The sequence below is a fragment of the Seriola dumerili genome, unplaced genomic scaffold (assembly GCF_002260705.1).
Source record: "Seriola dumerili isolate Sdu_G_001 unplaced genomic scaffold, Sdu_1.0 BDQW01000219.1, whole genome shotgun sequence".
Taxonomy (NCBI): domain Eukaryota; kingdom Metazoa; phylum Chordata; class Actinopteri; order Carangiformes; family Carangidae; genus Seriola; species Seriola dumerili.
Genome location: NW_019174474.1, coordinates 8416914 through 8435531, shown reverse-complemented (window position 1 = coordinate 8435531; position 18618 = coordinate 8416914). Strand labels below are relative to the sequence as shown.

General features: G+C 40.2%; 1 protein-coding gene across 1 annotated transcript in view; it reads right to left on the bottom strand.

Moving 5' to 3' along the window:
- The window catches only part of LOC111228656 (neural-cadherin-like), an 80799-nt gene that overhangs the window by 52847 nt on the left and 9334 nt on the right, over positions 1-18618 (bottom strand). Inside the window, exon 2 of the mRNA XM_022754651.1 lies at positions 2242-2439. Within this exon, the coding sequence (XP_022610372.1) occupies positions 2242-2439 (198 nt within the window). The remainder of the gene's footprint in view (positions 1-2241; positions 2440-18618) is intronic.

The following is an 18618-nucleotide window of genomic DNA, read 5'->3' as shown; positions in this document are numbered from 1 at the left end:
CACTTTGTTTGGAAATAATTATAAGAATAATGACTGGCACTAAGCAAGAATTATGGTAATGTGTTCACTTCTGTAAGGTGAAATCTCTGAGTGGTAGTGTGTCAGGATCTTTTGTGTATTAATTTCAATGTATTTTTTTTAAAATGTATTTATTTCTTATTAGAACTGAATGACTGGCTGATCTCACCAGTTCAGGCTTGAACAAACATAGTTGAGGGTGGCTGTCCTTGGGAGAGAACTATTAATTACACTGCAGGTTAAACAGGTTGTCAGTAAACTAGATTTTTTAAAAACATTTTGGTACCTACATGTTTGGTAGCTTGCAACCTTCTTTTCATAGTGTGAAACTATCACCATGACATGTTTGTGGACAAGCATGAGGCTGCATGTGACTAGAACAAAACAGGGCCCCACTCACAAAGACAATGCTCCGTACTGTTACGAGTGGCTAAAAGCCTGCAGTCATCTTTAAAGGATAAGACTGACGTTATTCTATATTTTTTTCATTTTGCCAATAAATACCAGGAAAAGATGAAAACCAATATTGTGTTAATCTGTCTCAGTCTGTCTGACTTCCCGACCCTGTATGTATCACCTAGTGTCAAGTCCACTGGCTCCTATTAATGATGAAAAATATACAAAAGACATATCGACAGCTGTTTCCAGGGTCTTGTCCTTGATGACTTGCATTTTATAAAGTAGCCATATTCATTATGCTGTATGGTGAATACTGTCACTTTGGATACTTCTCTCCTAGAAAGATTGCAGCACCTTGATTTATGATTAAGTAGGTACCCTGTAGCATTTTTGACCACTAGTAGTGCTATGGAGCAGGGTTTTATGAGTGAGTCCACATTTTGTTTGTTCTGTGTATCTTGCACAACGATGTATGTGCATGCATGCAAGCAAATGGGCCACCAAACACACTTTTCTGCCATTTGTTTCATGCTTTTCTGTTGATTGACAGTCGGTGGTAATGCTGTGCAAATAAATGCAACGGAAATCAAAGGCAGAGAAGCAGAAGAAGAAGAAGAAGAAGAAGAAGAAGAGGACTACTTGCAAAAAATTGCAGGATTTGAATAATTAAAAAATGTGCTTTGCAAATTTTCAATGAGAAAAGAAATGCAGTCAACACATCTGTTAGACCTCAAGGATCCACAAAATGTTTTTAAATGACAAACACTAGCTTTTGTTTGTTTAAAGAAAACTCCACAGGGCAGCTTTAAATAAAAGATCTAAATAACTTTTTCAGTACTGTTAAATACTAAAAAATGGGGTCAGACAGGCTGACCTCACTCATCAAAAGGCCAACTCCTCCCATCCTCTTGAGGTCTTAAAAGTTAAGCACAAGATAAGAGGGTTGTTTAATACATGTGAAATCTTGAATTTGGGTCTAGATTACTTTGAAGGGAAACTATTTAGTTTGTACATATGACATACTTATATGAGTTCTTAGCATGGCCATATAGCGCATGGGTACCTTGTGGTAATTGTGGTTTAAGTCACATAAGGGAGCTGTGCGATGGACTAACACGAGTCAGAGGGAAGTTGGTAGTGTTTTGTGAAGCCCTGTTGGCAAGATTAGCACATCCCCCCATCTTTGACATGCCAACAAACCTCTATCCCTTCAACCACCAGGGGGTCTACTACTCTGGCTGACTTCCAAAAGCCCACTGTGTGTGTGTGTGTGTGTGTGTGTGTGTGTGTGTGTGTGTGTGTGTGTGTGTGTGTGCGCGTGTGTGTGGTGTGTTCGCATGACTCTGTGTGTATGAAACAGAGAGAAGCAGACAGATAGACAAGAGTGCATGATAAGTGCATAAACAAATGTGTGAAGGCCTCTGGCTGTGTCTGTGATTTCGTATGTGTGTATATGTGTGTGTAGAAGGAAGAGAGAGAAAATGAGAGAGAGAGAGAGCGAGAGAGAGAGAGAGAGAGAGAGAGAGAGGGATGGAGATACAGAGGCAGAGAGAGACAGGGTGACAGAGAGACACAGAAACTAATGGACACCTAAAGAGTGTATGAATGCATGAATGAATGTGTGAACGCCTGTGGCTGTCTGTCTGACTGACTGTGCTGGTGTCTGACTAGATGGATTTATTTCGAAGGCTCTACAGCCTGTCAACCTATTTTAACAAGAAAACCTATTTTAATACCTTTTCCTCTTATACATCTCGTGTGTGTGTGTGTGTATGTGTGTGTGTGTGTGTGTGTGTGTGTGTGTGTAAACAGTGGAAAGCTTACCATCCGACAAAAAGTACTCCACCTCTCCGCTTTTGCCCTCATCCCCATCGTGAGCCTGGAGCTGGTAGACAAATGCTCCTGCTGGGGCCTCAGGGGACACTACAGCCTGGTAAGGGTACGGCTTCATATTCCACTCAGGGACGTTGTCATTGACATCGATGATCTTCAGCTTCACCTTGTTCAGGTACCAGTCTGGGCCTGGGGGATGGCGCAAAGATAGTGACGGAGCTCTGGTTACTGAAAGTGACAGCTGTCATGTAACTGTGTGTGTAGAGGGGAGACAAGCAGCCAGGGGAATCCAAAGCACCGACAAGCAGCGAGTCAACTAAGGGTACAGGTATGTGAGACATAAGCGTTCTCCACTAGATGGCAAAACATAATGCTGCAGGATTAGAATATATCTCAGTAATTTTTGTATCTGCAGAGCTTCGGTCAAAGTCAATTACCACACATATTGTTCCACTTCCCTCTACTTCCCCCTAGCTGCCGGGTTTGGGAAGAATGTTGTGAGTGGATGTCGGGAAAGCTGCCAGTGGTGGAGGTTGGTGGACATGATGTCATCCATCCATTCTCCATCAAGGATCCCATACATGCATCCAGATATCCAGGTTCCCATGGGAGGGAGCCTCAGCCACAGTCTCATCTACCAAGTCCGTGTAAAGCTACCTTGATCTTCCCACAGGGGCCCAGGGATGATGCCTCATGGCTGCAGGCATTTTGTCGCCTGCACACTGCCTCAGTGGAGAGAATAAGAAGATTCCAGGAATCCAATTACCAACTCGCTCACCCTGAGCTGGGGCAGACAGCAAGAGTGCACAGCAGGGCTGAAAGAGAAGCAGTGTACAACTGCGTTGCAGTCTCTATGACAGGAGCGTGTAGCGTGCCTTTTGCTGGAACTGATAGTAGAGGATCATTATCCACATTAAATACCATGACACAATCTGGAAACAATGTGCACAAAAAAATTCTGACACTGTCACGGTCTCGATCTAGGACACCTTTTGTGCAGAATCTATTCCTGCAAACTGGAGCGAGTCACAGAATTGTGAGCTAAGACACTATTTTCACAAATATTGGCTGTGATCTTGTGTCAACGTAGCATGAAGGATTATGTCAGAAGGGCTGCCAACCAGTTCAGTAGGCTGCGATCCACAGAGGCCATCTGCCTCTCCCCAAAAAGGAAGGACCCCCTGCCAGGACAAACACACATATGCAAACACACGCACACACAGATATAAGCACAAGCACAAAGATTTGACATAAAGGCAAGTTGTCCCGTCACACCCAGACACATGTTTGCACACTTGACGGAACTGACATTAGCATGTCTTTTCCAGTCCCTATCTCTCTCTCTCTCTCTCTCTCTCTCTCTCTCACACACACACACACACACGCCAGTGCACACTTGAGGTGAGTTACCTAAGGGCTAAAAGTAACTATGGATTTCAAATCCCATTATGTAAAAGGTCTCTTGTGTGTGACCCCAGGCTATAAATGTACTTTTTAATCCAAGACAAAAGCAGCAGGAGTTTGTGATGCATCCTTTCACTGCCCTGAGGGCTGACTCAACAGATGTGCTGTCACTGTACAAACCAGTTTTATTTTGCTGGTTTCCCTAATATTCTGCAAAAATAATGTCTCTCCAAAGTCAATTACAGCCGACTATAGAAAACTATATGTTGGTAATGAGAAGCACATGCATACAGAAAATGATATGAAGTCTTCAAACTGTACGAATTGCTATAATAAATCTTTCACAGCACCTAGCGTTCGCTCAAATGAGTTGGAAAGCAGGAAACAGATGCTCAGATCGCAATTCCTATTTCTTTTTTAACTGGCTTACAGTTAAGATGCATTTTGATGGAAAATACAATGTGTTGCACACCAGACTAGCTCTGGAGTGTTCACAACTGAAACACAATAGCTATAAAGTGTGTGACAGCTCCTAAAAGGATTGTTAGAGGGATAATAACAGAGGGAGGAAGAAGCTAGAGGAGAGAATTAATCTAGCTTTCTGCTCAGGCTTTAAAGTTGCTCTGCAGAGAGAAAAGTTCTGACTCAGATCTGACGATTCGTTCGTTTTGGATAAATAGCCACTGTATCGTGGGGGCAGAGAAACTAATCAATGTTCAGATGCTATCTCCTAAAATGTCGACAGCGGCAGTTTATGCAGTTTAAGCCAGATCATCCTGCCCTGTAAGACGGAACAATCCTTTCGTGATGAATAATGAGGAAGGATAAAGATTCTATTGCAAAGTAGAGGGCTTTAAAAGGCACTTAATCAAAAAGAAATCAGAGCTTCAGCACTTAACATTTAGTTGACTATCAAATCTTTGCGGGGAGCAGTGCAAGATACATTCCTTGCCTCCTGCTTGTTGGTGTCTTTCCCAGCCATGTCTCTGTGGTAATGGTGGTGATGATTTTACAAGGCTCCATCTAATTAGCTTGTTACAGAGAGACTAATCAGAGCCAAGGCAGATAATTAGAGCCTATCAGCTCTGGAATGATAATGAAGAATGTACTAGTGTGTTTGAGCGTGTATGTGTGTGTGTGTGTGTGTGTGTGAGTGTGTTTGAGCCTGTGTTTGTGAAGTGAGAGATGAGAGAGGCGAGAGTGCACGCTGCATGTGCTGAGGTTGCAAACGTCTGCGACTTCTCTCTGATCTGGCGAGTTAAGTGGAAAGCGGCTGTGAGCGATGCCCCATGAGCGCCAAGCCGACAGAATCTGCCTCACCTGACTGAGACAAAAGATGTGATCAAATAACCGCGCGAGTCAGAGGCTCACAAGCTCAAATATGCTCAGTGCGTTCTGTGTGATGAAGAGCTGGTCTATACTGTACGCTACAATGCCATAAGGATAAGAGCATCTGCTGGATGACTAACATAATAATGTATCATACTAAGGTGGATGGCAGGGGTGCAGTGTGTGGTTGGCGAAGGCTCAGGGAGTACATTGAGCGTGGAGCGTTTGCATGTGTGTGCGCGAGTTTTGTATGAGTGTGTGTTCTATTTCACTGCAAGCCATTCTGTTGATGTTTCCTGCTGTTAATCCCCTCCTTGGGTAGTTGCTATATAAAGCTGCTAAGTGGCTTGCCTGTATGAAAAAAAAAAAAAAGTTGTCTCAAGTGCTTCTGTGCACATATACACTGCCCACAGTACAAGGACACTGAGTGTGTGTGGGAAGGAGATGAGAGGAAACAGAGTGAAGGAGAGAGGCACAGATACAGAAACACAAATATCTACAGAGGGAGAGAAAGATACGAGAGAGGAGGGAGAGGCAGGCAGCGTGGTGGAAGAAGTATTGTGTGATGCTTAGCAGAAAACGTAAAATAACATTATAGAGACAAGAGCACAAGGGAAGCACAACAAACAGCGGAGCACAACAATAGAGGCCGGGAGCATCCATGTTTGGAAAGAAGAGGTACAGTAGCAGAGCGCAGGCCACAAGAGGAGGAAATTAAGATAGAACATACAGTATAATTAAAAACACAAGGTTTTTCTTATGGATCCCTTGTTCCTCCTACGTCCAGTGAGGAAGGAAATTAAGATACAAATATTTCTGTGTGGAATTAAACAAATTGCGTCTGCAAGCATAAATATCAATGGGCCGTGCGAGACATGGAATTTCGGGGGTGCTTTTTTAGCTGCGAGTGAATGGAAAGTGAAAGTCAGCTCAATGGGGGAGTAATAAGGTACATTAACCCAATGTTTGCAGTGTTAAGGAGGCTCTATTATAAGCCGCCCACCCCCTCCCCATCTCTGTGCTTAAAGCTGAGTGTGAAACCGTCAGCAGGAGATCAACACAGCTAAAAGCACTGGGGACAGAAATCTATTAACTCAGAGATCCCGGCACCACACACCCTGGACTCTCCAGCGGCTCAGAATGGCTGACACACTAACCATGTAAACACACATGCAGGCAATTTCAACCCAGAACAATTACAAATGGTCAAATTGTGCACATTTTTCACTCCAAATCTGCACGTCTGCCAAAAATGAACATAATTGTGTTCGATAAAGCGGCCAATATGTGTTTTTTAGCAACTATATCTGCAAACAATTTTGACAGGATTGTGGCACAGCTTATGTCTGCGAGTAATGGAAATAAAAAATAAGACATATATGCAATACAGACAAGTACAACACTGATGTAGCATCTGTGGCATTACCATCAGATTATTGGCACCATAGAGTGCTGCAGGAATGAGAGATAAAACCCAAAAATCAGTCAGCATTTTTGAATTTCTGGTTCCCTCATCCCAACGTTAATGGTTTTTTGAATGGGTTAGATGCCAGTAATAAAGTCTAAAGTTAAAAGAAGGTCAAGACTTTTTCACGTTTTATCCTATGACAAAACATACATTAGTAAACATCTCATATTTTAAGCTTTTACATGTCTTAAAAATGGTCAGTTGCTAGCAAGTGTCTAAATGAGACTGCAGAGGTTGTCGGGGATGTTAAATGTCATCATGGCGAACACGAAAAAAGATCTACTCATCAGTCCGCCTTTACAGCCTCGTCGACTTTGTAAAAAGGCTTTTGTAGAAGAGGTAGGAGCTGAATCAAACTACAAGTTGGAAGTTTAGCGGTGGTTACGTCATGCGACCATGGTGTAGTTCGTTTATAGCCTAACATTAGCTTTTTACCTCTAGTGATTATATTTAGGCTTCGAGAAGTGGTGTTCATTTGTGAAGATTATCCTGCTGTACAAGGTGTGGCAGTATCATAAATTGTTTGTCACGAAGCATGTTTTCTGCAACCATCCTAAAGCCAATGGAAAAATCGCATCGCAACGCCTTTTGTTGAGGGAACCAGGGTGACGCTAACCTCCTGGTGAGCCCATGAAAATATGTCATTCGTGCAGCACTCTATTCACTCTCCTCCAAACATAAACTCTAATGACTTTAAATGGAACAATTTTCAGAATGGCCTCCAATACATATTAGGAAAAGTTAAATTTGACATTGAAAGGAAAAATTACTGAGTTTGTATTTTGCAATATAATTTTCCCCATTCACTTTTTTTCCACACGATTACAGTGAACAGCGGGTGGCCTTCAGCATACATCTTTAGGGTCAGCATTTAACCATGTTGGGTGCTCCTTGATTCACAAGACAGAGATGAGTGACAACATTATATGGTGACAATAAACCATATAATAAAATGACACTATATAATATCACAATAAACAATATCACAATAAATAATTCTCTAGTTCTCCTTTATTTACAGCACTGTTCTTCACACGTCCTGCTTCACAGGGGAGCATGAGGCGCTTTCACACACACCTCCTCACATATATATTCTAGTTCTTTAAGTTTAAATCCAGCTCTTCTCCGGAAAAAAAAAAATGTGTACATAATATTCTCTATGTAATTAATTTCTAAGTGCCATAAACCTAAGTGTAAACTGAGGACCCAGCCCCATTCACAGTACTAGTGACTGACTTCCACAGCAGTGATAAAGAAATAGACAGAAAAATACAGTTAGATGTAGATAAATGTATATATAGCTAGCAAAGCCCACAATTAGCTATAGGGAGCCAAGCAGCAAACACAAAAGATCCACACGGCAGCAACTATTCTAGTAGTACATTTAAACCCTTCACTCTATACTGTATTGTTATGTATGTATGTGTAGTAAATATGTTTTCTGCTGGAGATGGCTCTCTCCCTGCATGATCCTTAACAAGATGGATGGATGGATGGATGGATGGATGGATGGATGGATGGATGGATGGATGGATGGATGGATGGATGGTTCTCTCCCATCAGACCTCAGACAGCCATAGCCCCCTTTCTGGTGGGCACATTTTTTTTCTTGTAGTTCAGCCAAAAGAATTACAAAACTCATTCAATCCCTTTTGTTCTATTGCTTTGAGCGGAGAAAAATGTGCCCTATTCACTTCTATTCACTCACATAAAAGAGGAGGATTTAGAGAGAAGCAAGTGTTGAATGGAGATATACTGGTGCAGCCTGGTATAGCCTTCAGGGAAGGGAAATATAATATGATTTAGTCAAAATATTTTAAATTCCATTTAAATTTAAAACAACTATGGCCTAAAATTTACTACACGGCTTAACATGTTATATATAATATAATAATGTCACAATATTTATTATGTTGAAATGTGCAAATTAGCTTTAAAGTATTTTCTCTTCTGCAGCCCATGCTCATATCTGCAAGACATATTCAATCTCATTTTTTCCACACAGTAATGAACATTAAATAATTAATGTGCTGACTTTGCGCTGTGAAAAATCACACACCTTAACCTCTGCCAATCAATTAATGACAACAGTTAGTCATTTATAAAAAACACTGTGTTAGTTATTGGCTGAAAAAGAAAGTAAACACAAAATGATTGATCAATAACTGGTTATCACTCCTCTTTGCATAAGTGTTGTTTTTGAAGAGGAGAAAAAGATATAGTGCCACATTACCCCCACCTCCACCCACATTTCCTTAGTGAAACAGGCCTATGTGCATCATTATCTTCTCTCTGTGGGATCCTCTATAACTCCAGGGTCCAAGGTTTAAAACCCAGTAAGACCGTGCACTACAGGCACTGCCCACACACAGGAACTCTCCGACAAAAGCAGTCAGTGTGAAAAAGAATACTCAGGCATCCCTGTGGTGCAAGGCTGATGCTGTGTAATCGCAACGTCGCCAGTTTAATTCCAGCTAGGAATCTTTACTGCACGTTATCTCCCCCCATCTCTCCATGTTTTATTTTTATGTCTGTCTCTAGTGCCAACTACTGATTAAATGCACATTTTTTTTTTTTAAAGTACTTTACTATGTATTATTATTGATGGACATGGAGGTAAATGTGCCCTCTCAGTAAGTTCTGATGTCATCTGAGTGTATTTTTCTCACTGGCCCAGAGTATTTTCCTCTATCTCTGAGTTGGGCTGCTCAGTGAATAGACCCTCTTCACAGTCTGTTTACACCTGGCATTAACATGCATCTTGGGTGATCTGAACACAAGTGGACAGCCGAGACACATCTGCGTTTACGCGTGTGTCTATCATGTGTCTCCAACGTGTCCAGCTGAGCACTTGTGTTCAGATTTCGTTACTGCCTGTGTCACTTCCACTAGAAGGTCAATGGGCCCTGTGGACAGTTATTACATCAGTCTGTCACCAGACAACTGCCGGACTTGTTTCGCACAGGCTGGCTAAAAAAACAAAAATGTTACAAGAACTAATATACATGCACAGGCTGTTCCAACATCTGAAACTGCCAGGACAACGCCATTTGTGAGCTGCAAAAGAGCGCAGGACCAGACAATAAAGGAGGAATTTTACCCCTAAGAGCAATACGGGGTAGACATTGATCTCAGCAGTGGTGGGAAACAACAGCGCTTGGGACATACACAGATGACCAGTGGCTTGCACATTTTTGCATGTGGCGTTACACTTTCGATATCCCCTGAAGAAAACTTCAACCTCTTTCAGACAGAGAGCAAGCACATTTACACCACATCATGGAGCCGAAGAGGAGGGTTGCCGTTGCCATTTGGTAAACTGCAGGAGATCCTGGACAGCTTTGAAGAGAGATGAGGCTGCTATCAGTGCTGTGGATCACTGGATGGATCCCTTATGCCCATTACTCCTCCACACAATAATGCAAAGGACTATTACAACTGCAAAGGGAGCTACTCAGTTATACTGCAAGCTGGAGTGGATCATTTCTTTCAGTCGGAAACATAAGCCTGGTACCCACACAGCCCAAATTCCCCCGGCTGACTTGTCGATACAGAAAAAGCACAAGTGTTAAATAATAATATTATTGATGGCTCCATTCCAATATGTGTTGTGGTAAGCTATGTCAGTGAGTAAGCAAACACAATACCAGAGCCCTGAAAGTGACTCACCTAAATGAAATGCAGCCATCATTAATTAAATTGATTCCACCTGTGCTTTTCCTACTGTGACAGGTCAAAATGTCTGCTGTGAAAAAGGTCTATTGTGTTTAAAAGCTGATTGTTGTTTTAGGGAGATTGAATAATGCAGCATTTGCATTTGAAAAAAAGGACAAGCATCCCTTTATTTGCTTCTGTCACTGAGATTGTGTACATAAAGCTTGTGAGCTGTTACATGCTGAAGCAATACATGCATACCAGACATCATGCGAACGTGAACTGACAGAAGAGAGCAAAATCAAAAATACATCCATGACGGGAACGTTAGTCATTTTCAAAATGACTCATCGAAGCGCTGCTAGCCAAAACGAAAATGTCATGTCTGCAGTGAAAAACGGACCTTGGTCCTTCCATTGTGTGGAAACTTTTCAGGTTTTAGTAACCTCAGTGATAGCAAAAGATACTGTATGAAAGCTACAAAAGCTCAAGCACAAACCTCCAGCCACAGAGGTATAAACAAATAATGATGCATCAATTTGAGGTTGATAAAAAACCAACTGTACTCGACTTGGAATATTACGATGGATGGTTGTCATTGCAAATTGCAATACTGCTTTGAGGTGACTACTTTTTTTTGCCTGCAATCTTTGTGGTCAGCCTGTGTGTCTTTAATTGTGTCCTTTTTAAAATGCACTGTATGTTTGGTGTACAGCCCATGTGAATATACTTCGTGTTGAGTATGAAAGTCAAGTTATTTTTGAAAATGCTTATTTCACTTATTTCAAAGCATTGGAATTACTAAGTAAATCTTTATTTAATTCTACTGGCACACACCACACACAAATCCTATGCTTGTTTGTGATAACACATTTATGTAAGATTCCATATGGCTGCTGATCTATAATGTAGCATAAAAACAATGGATAACCTGTTCTTCTTCCCACACTGTATAGGAAACAATGTATGAAATATTCTATTTTTTTTTTTCAGCGGTGTCTCCTCAATAATCCAGAATCATGGAGAACTAAAGTATCTGATCAGTTAGTGTCAAGGTTGTTGTTGTTGTTGGTGAGTACAGGTTGAAAGGGAGTTTTGAGAGCCAGAATTTTAAAGAAGCAATAACTGAGTCATGGGGATTGATCAGAAATCCTACCAACCCCCTTCAGATAGTTGAAGGGTATTTTGTGCTGTGAGGCAGGAGAAATCTTCTATTCTGCACCTTTGAGATAAAAATTTCATACCATCTCCTCAAAATCTGTTTACGTTTCTGATGTACAATCTTCACATACTTTATTTAAACATAAGTAAGGGTGAGATTACTTTCAAGCCAATAGCTGTCAATAGAGCCAGTTCCAATTTCCATCCCACAAAAATGTTTGGCTTGCTTTTAAAAGAAATGTGAGTCATGCTGCCGTGGATCTTTTTAGTCATGTTGTTATATTCATCACACGGCTACGTTTGTTGCTGTGGTTGATTACCTGTTGACAAAATTCAAATAGTATTCTTGTTCTTCTCAAAATTTCAGGAACTATTCATGAAAGATTTAAAACCTGATAATTTACAGCCTGACATTTTACAGTGTGACCTCAAACACATACTGTATTCTTACTCTGGCAAAGACGAAACATTTTCTCTTCCTCCTTCCTCATGTTCTTTGTAGACAAGGGACAATTTATTGATCCTGGACTTTGACTCTAGATAATCAATATGAGATTGAAAAAAAGACCTGATTCTGCCCAAAAGCCTACAACGGGAGTGAGAGTTTTTCAAAAATACTTATGCACTGAACTGCCTCCATGGAAAGCATACTTCAGACCTTCATGTTAGCTACCAAACAAAGCTCTGTTGATGAGACTCACAGTATAAGCACTCTCTGCTTTGCTTTTACACAAGTCATCACAGTAACTGTGACACACAGACATCAAGGTACAAAACACTAAGCTGTATGATTGGTCACTTAACTCTCTCGACATTTGTTTTTCTTTATACTTATGTTGGACCTCATCCTACATTTGCCTTGGCCACAGTATGTTGCAGTAAAGAGAAATTATTAGTCACACATTAGACAGCCTCTTTCATATTGCTGGCTCAAAGTTGTCATTTTTACTTATTTAAGAGCAAAAAACAGTTTCACATCATATCAAATTTTGTGTTCAACTGAGTCACACTTCTGAGCACATTTACTTAACAGTACTTGACATTGGCCACCACATTACAAAATTCCATATATATAGTTATTGTGTCCTCCTCAAATGCCAATTTCTGTAAAAGAAAAAAAGAAAAAGAAAATCCATTTGTGGTAATGTGGAAATGTCAAGAGTCCTGATCGATGGAGCATATACTGAGTTTTTTTCTAACTAGTCAGAATATGTGGATGAATATAGATGGAAGGACAAAGCTTTGTCCTGCCAGCAATGGCTGAGTACAAAGGTCTTTCCAAACTTGATTGCTGATAAATCCAGTTTACTCAAGTAATAAAAAAAATTATACTCTGTGTGTACTATTGTTACACTAATGAAAAGTAATTTCAAGACCATCTAACTAAATTTAACTATTCTAATTTGTAGGTTCATGGGAAAAGATGTAGGATATGTAACTTAAGAGTTGTAAATACATTACCTACTATTATTGCTTGCTTTAGCTTGTGGTCGATAAAGTACTAACACGGTCTTATTTAAACAAACTGATATTTAGTTAGCAAAATACCCACCAGTATGTCCAAGACCGACCTCAGTTTTGTTTGGTTTATGACACTGTAAAAAGCAGGCAAATTCAATAGGCCAGAATGCTATAAGATAACAGCTCCTTAAACCACAATGACTCATTTGTTGTTTTTTACACCTATTAAACAATATAGAGCTTTTGAAAAATAAATTGCTTGACTTTTGTCAGAGCTGGGCTAACTGTTTACCTCTAGGTAGTGTAGTATACCTTGGCTTACATTTTCCACAGCCTATGTGCCTTTGATATCAACATCCTCATCTGCCTCTATGTAGGCAGCATTGCATACTAATTTTCCCCAAATGTTGCAGTGTTTATTTAACTTTTTCAAGTAGGACAATACAACTGTTACCAAACCATCAGCAATAAACAATAAGGCCTACACTTTTCCATCAAGAAAACCCACACAGCAAAGGAGTACCACCAATACATGACAAACAGTCTTAAAAGTCCCCTTGCCATTTGAGAAAATGCTAAATACACCATCAAAGCCAACAGGACCCAGTGCTGCCAACAGATCGATATTAGTCCTACAGCATAATGAGGGCAGTAACAGGTTGACTGCTGAATGCAAGATAATTAGGATTTCAGTTTTGTCTTAAAAAAAGATTAAGTGTTGCTGTTTGCATTTCTTAAGGCAACTGGTGTCAAAGTTTTGAGGCCCTTATTGAAAATGCTTAACCACCTGCTGACTCTTTTCTAGAATCTCTAACAGCCTAAACAACACACACCTCATTTGTTGTGTCAGAACATGATCTTAAGGCCTAAACATTGATTGAATGGCAACCTAAGAAGCTAAAATGTGCATTCGGCAACAGTAGCTCTCTTCTCAGTTCTATAAATGTCTGTGTTCACTAGAAGCTTTGGATGGGGTGTTGAAGATAAACAATTGAAGCTTTCTGGGTGGAAATTTTAAAATGAAATTAAAGTGAGTCCAGGTGATTGACAGTGTGTGGGATTCCTTGCTTCTTCTCAAATCAAACTGGGGAAGAAATAACACAGGTACACACAGGTATTAGGTTACATTTGCATAAGCACTACATTAGTAGTCAAGTATTGTATCTTCACAACTACCTGTGATATCATACATAATTAGATCTGACTGTGAAGTATCCTTTCTATTCTCTAATTTATGTTGAAACAATGTTGCTGCTATCCAAACAGACACTTACTGTAGAAATAATATGCACTCGAGCATATGTACAGTGCAGCAGTCTATGATGAACTCACCCATCCTTCCACCCACCAACCCACTACACTACAAATGACATGGATGTGCAGTGGCACATATGCACGCCCTGTCACACAGTTCACAGCAGAGACTATTCATTTGGAAAGGTGGCAAGGAGAGTTAATCTAAATGACAATGCAAGGTGGAATATTCCAGTGCAATTTTTTGGTAAGAGAATATAAAAGAATCCTGGTGCATTTGAGCACATACAATATTCTCTCTAATCATCAGTATCAATTCTTTAAAAATCATTCAACTTGTATGGTACTCCTAGAACTTTCTTATAGTATACTGTATATACAGCTTTAGATAATGAGTATGCAATAGGTATATTTTTAGACCCATCAAAAACATTTGATATTAATCATGCTATTTTGCTCTCAAAAATGTATAGATACAGTATGGCTTTCATGGTCATGTTTGTAAGTGTCTCAGTAATTATGTTCCTAATAGAAAACAATATGTTTTTACAGTCATGAGTCAAAAAGAAAAAATGCAATATGCTGTACCTCAAGGATTCATATTACGACCTAGGATTATTTCTTATTTATAGAAATGATCTTGCTCCAATGTCTAATATCACATTTACATTGCTCTTTGCAGATGACACAAATCTTCTTGTCTCAAATAGCCATTTAACGAATCTCATTAGAGAACTAAATCATCTTCTCAATTCCTTATATGGTTTTAAACAAATAAGTTTTCAAATGTTGTAAATGTTAAAAAGTCAAATTTCATGTTATTTGCTGGAAATAAGAAATATGACAATGAGCAAATCACACTTCATATTTATAACAATGAAATCAATCAAATCAAAGTTTCATGAACATGTTTTTTAGATATTCTGATTGATGATAAACTCTCTCGGAGAGAACAAGTTGGTTTTGTCTGCAATAAGGTCAATAAATCTCTTCAGACTCTGAGAAAAATATGATACATGTTTCTTAAACCAATATTATAGTTTGAATTATCCATATAACATGTAATATTGAATGGGCAATACCTTTTCAACTTATCTGTACACACTTTACTAGATTAGCAATTTGTTCCAAGCTGTTGTACCAAGTGCACTTCTCTTTTGACATTGCAATTCTTGACTATTTTTGACATCAGCATTCCTTAAATCTGTATATTTAGTATTTAAAAGAGATACAAAACTACAGATTTCTTTTGTATAAAACATCCTTTCATCAATAGATACAATCAATTTTCCATCAAATATTGAGGAGTTGCATGTACATTTATATTTCCTTCATATGTTTTGTGTTTTTGTGTTTGAAATAAAAAAAGAAATAAACAAGATGATCTAATGTATACAGACATAAAGTGTTGTTTGGCCTCTCTCAGTCCTGCCTTACACCTCACTCTGGGTTTTTTTCTGCTTGGAGCAGTGAACATGTGGCATGTATATTTTGTGTGTGTGTATTTGTTTGCTTGGTTGTGTCAAAGTATTGAAGCTTCATTGAATTGCGTCGTGTTTGTGCATTCATGTGTGTTAATAGGCTTTTATGTGTGTGAAACTTTATGTGTATGTATGGATGTGATGTCAGCCTGATGTGCTTTCTAAGTGTGTGGTGTTTGTGTACTGATGTGTAACAGTAGTTGTGTACATGTGTGTACAGAAAGTAGATGAGTGAGATGCTCCCATGCACCCCTCGGCTCACAGTTGCCTGGGGTTAAGTGGAAAGTGTAAGAAGTTGCAAGAAACCCAATACAGCTCCAGAACAAAAAAAATCTATATTCCTGAAGGAATGGTGAGCAGGGCTGGGTTTGATGTTCATGAAGGTTGAGAAGAGAAGAGAAGAGAAGAGAAGAGAAGAGAAGAGAAGAGAAGAGAAGAGAAGAGAAGCGAAGAGAAGAGAAGAGAAGAGGAAATAGCAGTTGATATGTTGTAGCCAGAGAGGTGCACTGTTTATACCAGAGGCTTTCATTTGGTCATTAGTCTCTATCAGCACCCGTCTGTTAGTGTTAGTGTGTGTCAGAGAGCTATCTTTCTCTCTCTCCCTGGTTTGATGATGGAGAGGTAATTTCAGCTTTATGATGGCATGACTCTAATGATGAGGATGGGAGCGCTGAGAGCATGTGAGGGCAGGAAACAGTGAAAAATACTTTGTGTGTTTCTGTGTGTGCACATACAAGGGCACACATCTGTGCTTTTCCTCTGTGTGTGTATATGCATGTGTATGAACGTGCGCGTCCGTGTGGACACAAGCCGGATAAGGTCCAACTCCTACTGCTGTCCCCATCATTGAATGGGCTGTTAATGGAGAGTAATGAGGGAGTACTATCATGGCAGATGTGCCCTCTCCGCAACTCTGTTTTACTCCGAGACGGTAAAACTGACCCAAGCGAGACATCAGCAGGCAAGCAGCCGCTTCCTGTTCTGATTAAGCTCTGTATGTATTGCGGGAATCTGAATGGCTTGTTCGCTAAGTTTGCCTCACACTGTTGTACACCAGGAAGTAAGAGTAAGTATCATTTCGACATAGCACCTAGAGTCACATTAAATGACAAAAGCCCTGGCAGTGTCAGCCAGGCCCAAAATCTGTTAGAGGGCCATCTTCTTCACTGGAGTGTGAAATTATTTTAGCTCTCTCCTCATTATAGGATTTTAAAATGCATTATAGTTAGGGCTTTTATGGTGTGCCGCGGCATTAATTCAATTTGCCCCATTCACGCTTTCTTATTATCACGCTCAGTTCAAGCTACAGGGGGAGGAAGCTGCTGAGCAGTGCTCCCCGGCCTTATCTCTAAAGGATATAAACTACACTACCCAGCTCAATCAGAGCCAGCACGGACGGCTCCATCCATTCATCCACTTTTCCTCTGTCTCCCCCTCTCCTTTTCTCCAGATGCTGCTTCTTGTGGTGACCTCCATCTCTCTTTCCATCCTCCATCCCTCTCTCCATTTCCTTCTGAGTTGGTGATTGATGGGGGTTGTCCTCAGAGCCCTTTCAATATCTTTCCATAGAAACGAGTATATAGGCAAACAAACATAAACACACACAGTGCATGCACGGTGGGAGAATCCAACACACACAAAACACGTACGCACTGAAAGACCAGGGCCAGGCAGAAGCAACAGAGGGAGCCGCGCAGGTTTAATAGGAAAACAAGCCACAGTGTATGGGTGAGACAGCAATAATCTATCACTGAAACCAGAACCTGAGTCTGTGTTTGTTTAGCACTCCAGAGAGGGAGGCATTCTGGGAACACCCTATCACTGTCTGTTATTGTGCAAAGGTACTATAATGAATTGAACATTGCAAATGTATTCCTTTGGAAGTACGGCAGATTAGTATGGAGCAGCAGTGTGAGTGTGGACTCAAGCTCTGACAGTGTTCCTCCAATGTGAATGCTGCATGAACATGATTCGTCCATTGTTTGCATCACACATACACACACATGTACACAAAACATGCTACACACTACCACTAGTCACATGCATTAAACTGTAACTCAGCATGTGCTGTCTGGCTTATTGGTAATGGCAGAAGAGGAAGAGAGGATGAGGATAAAGTCCTCATTTAGATATCTAATCCAGTGAGCAGTCTGTCCTGTGTGGCCCATCATCTCCTGTCATTAGCAGCAGGCCAGCAAGATTAAACAAGATCAATGTTTATCACCCACTGTGTGCAAGAGAAACCAAGTGTTAAACTCCCCCACCTCATCTCGATTTACCACAGCATCTGCTATCAGATGCAAAGTTAACAACAGAAATCTATGATCATATCTAACATACATGTTAAAGAGCGATCTTAATCAACTTTAATGCCCCAAATCTGTGATAATGTTCACATGTTCGACAGTGGATGAACAGGATCTCATATTAATATTTTTAAAAACTAATGCTCCATCAGTAGGATTTGATGTAAATATATGATCTCACACTCAATCCAAATATTAAGACAAGCTGAATGACTCATTTGTAACTTTGAGCGTACAATTATTCATGGGGCTAACCCAACATTTCGGGACAGATCCTCAATTTAGTGTTTGACAGTCACAGCCATTTCTCAGTGAGAGATATCCATCAAAACCAAGTTAACGCACATTCACACAATTAATTATTGAAATTACTCAATTAAACAGCAGCTGTGGTGTCGGGGCAGAAAGGGCAGCAGTAATTATGAGTCGATAACTTGAAAAATGAAAAATGAAATGCAAAAGCTGTGGACAGAGTCTAAACAGCAGAAATGCAGATAATGCTGCATAGGATACACAAAGAAAAAGCTGTAAATTCTCACTTTCTATTTAATTTTTTCTTTTATCTCCTTTGTTTAATTTTGAGTAAAGCGGGTTATGAGGGCAGCAGCAAACTCAGTTCCAGGTCTTGATCCTTAATGTGTGGCAGTGGCGCGTGTCTTTGTGTTTCCGCAGCAAGGCTGGCACTATTAACTACACAGCAGCATCTCTATCCCATCCTTCTCAGCACATCATAAGACTGTAGAGACCATATGGTCTGATTAGACCACAGAATTAAGCCCTACGCTATCGAGGCAGAGAGAGAGAGAGACATTCACTAGTTCCGCTGAGAACAGACACACATTGGTAGCTG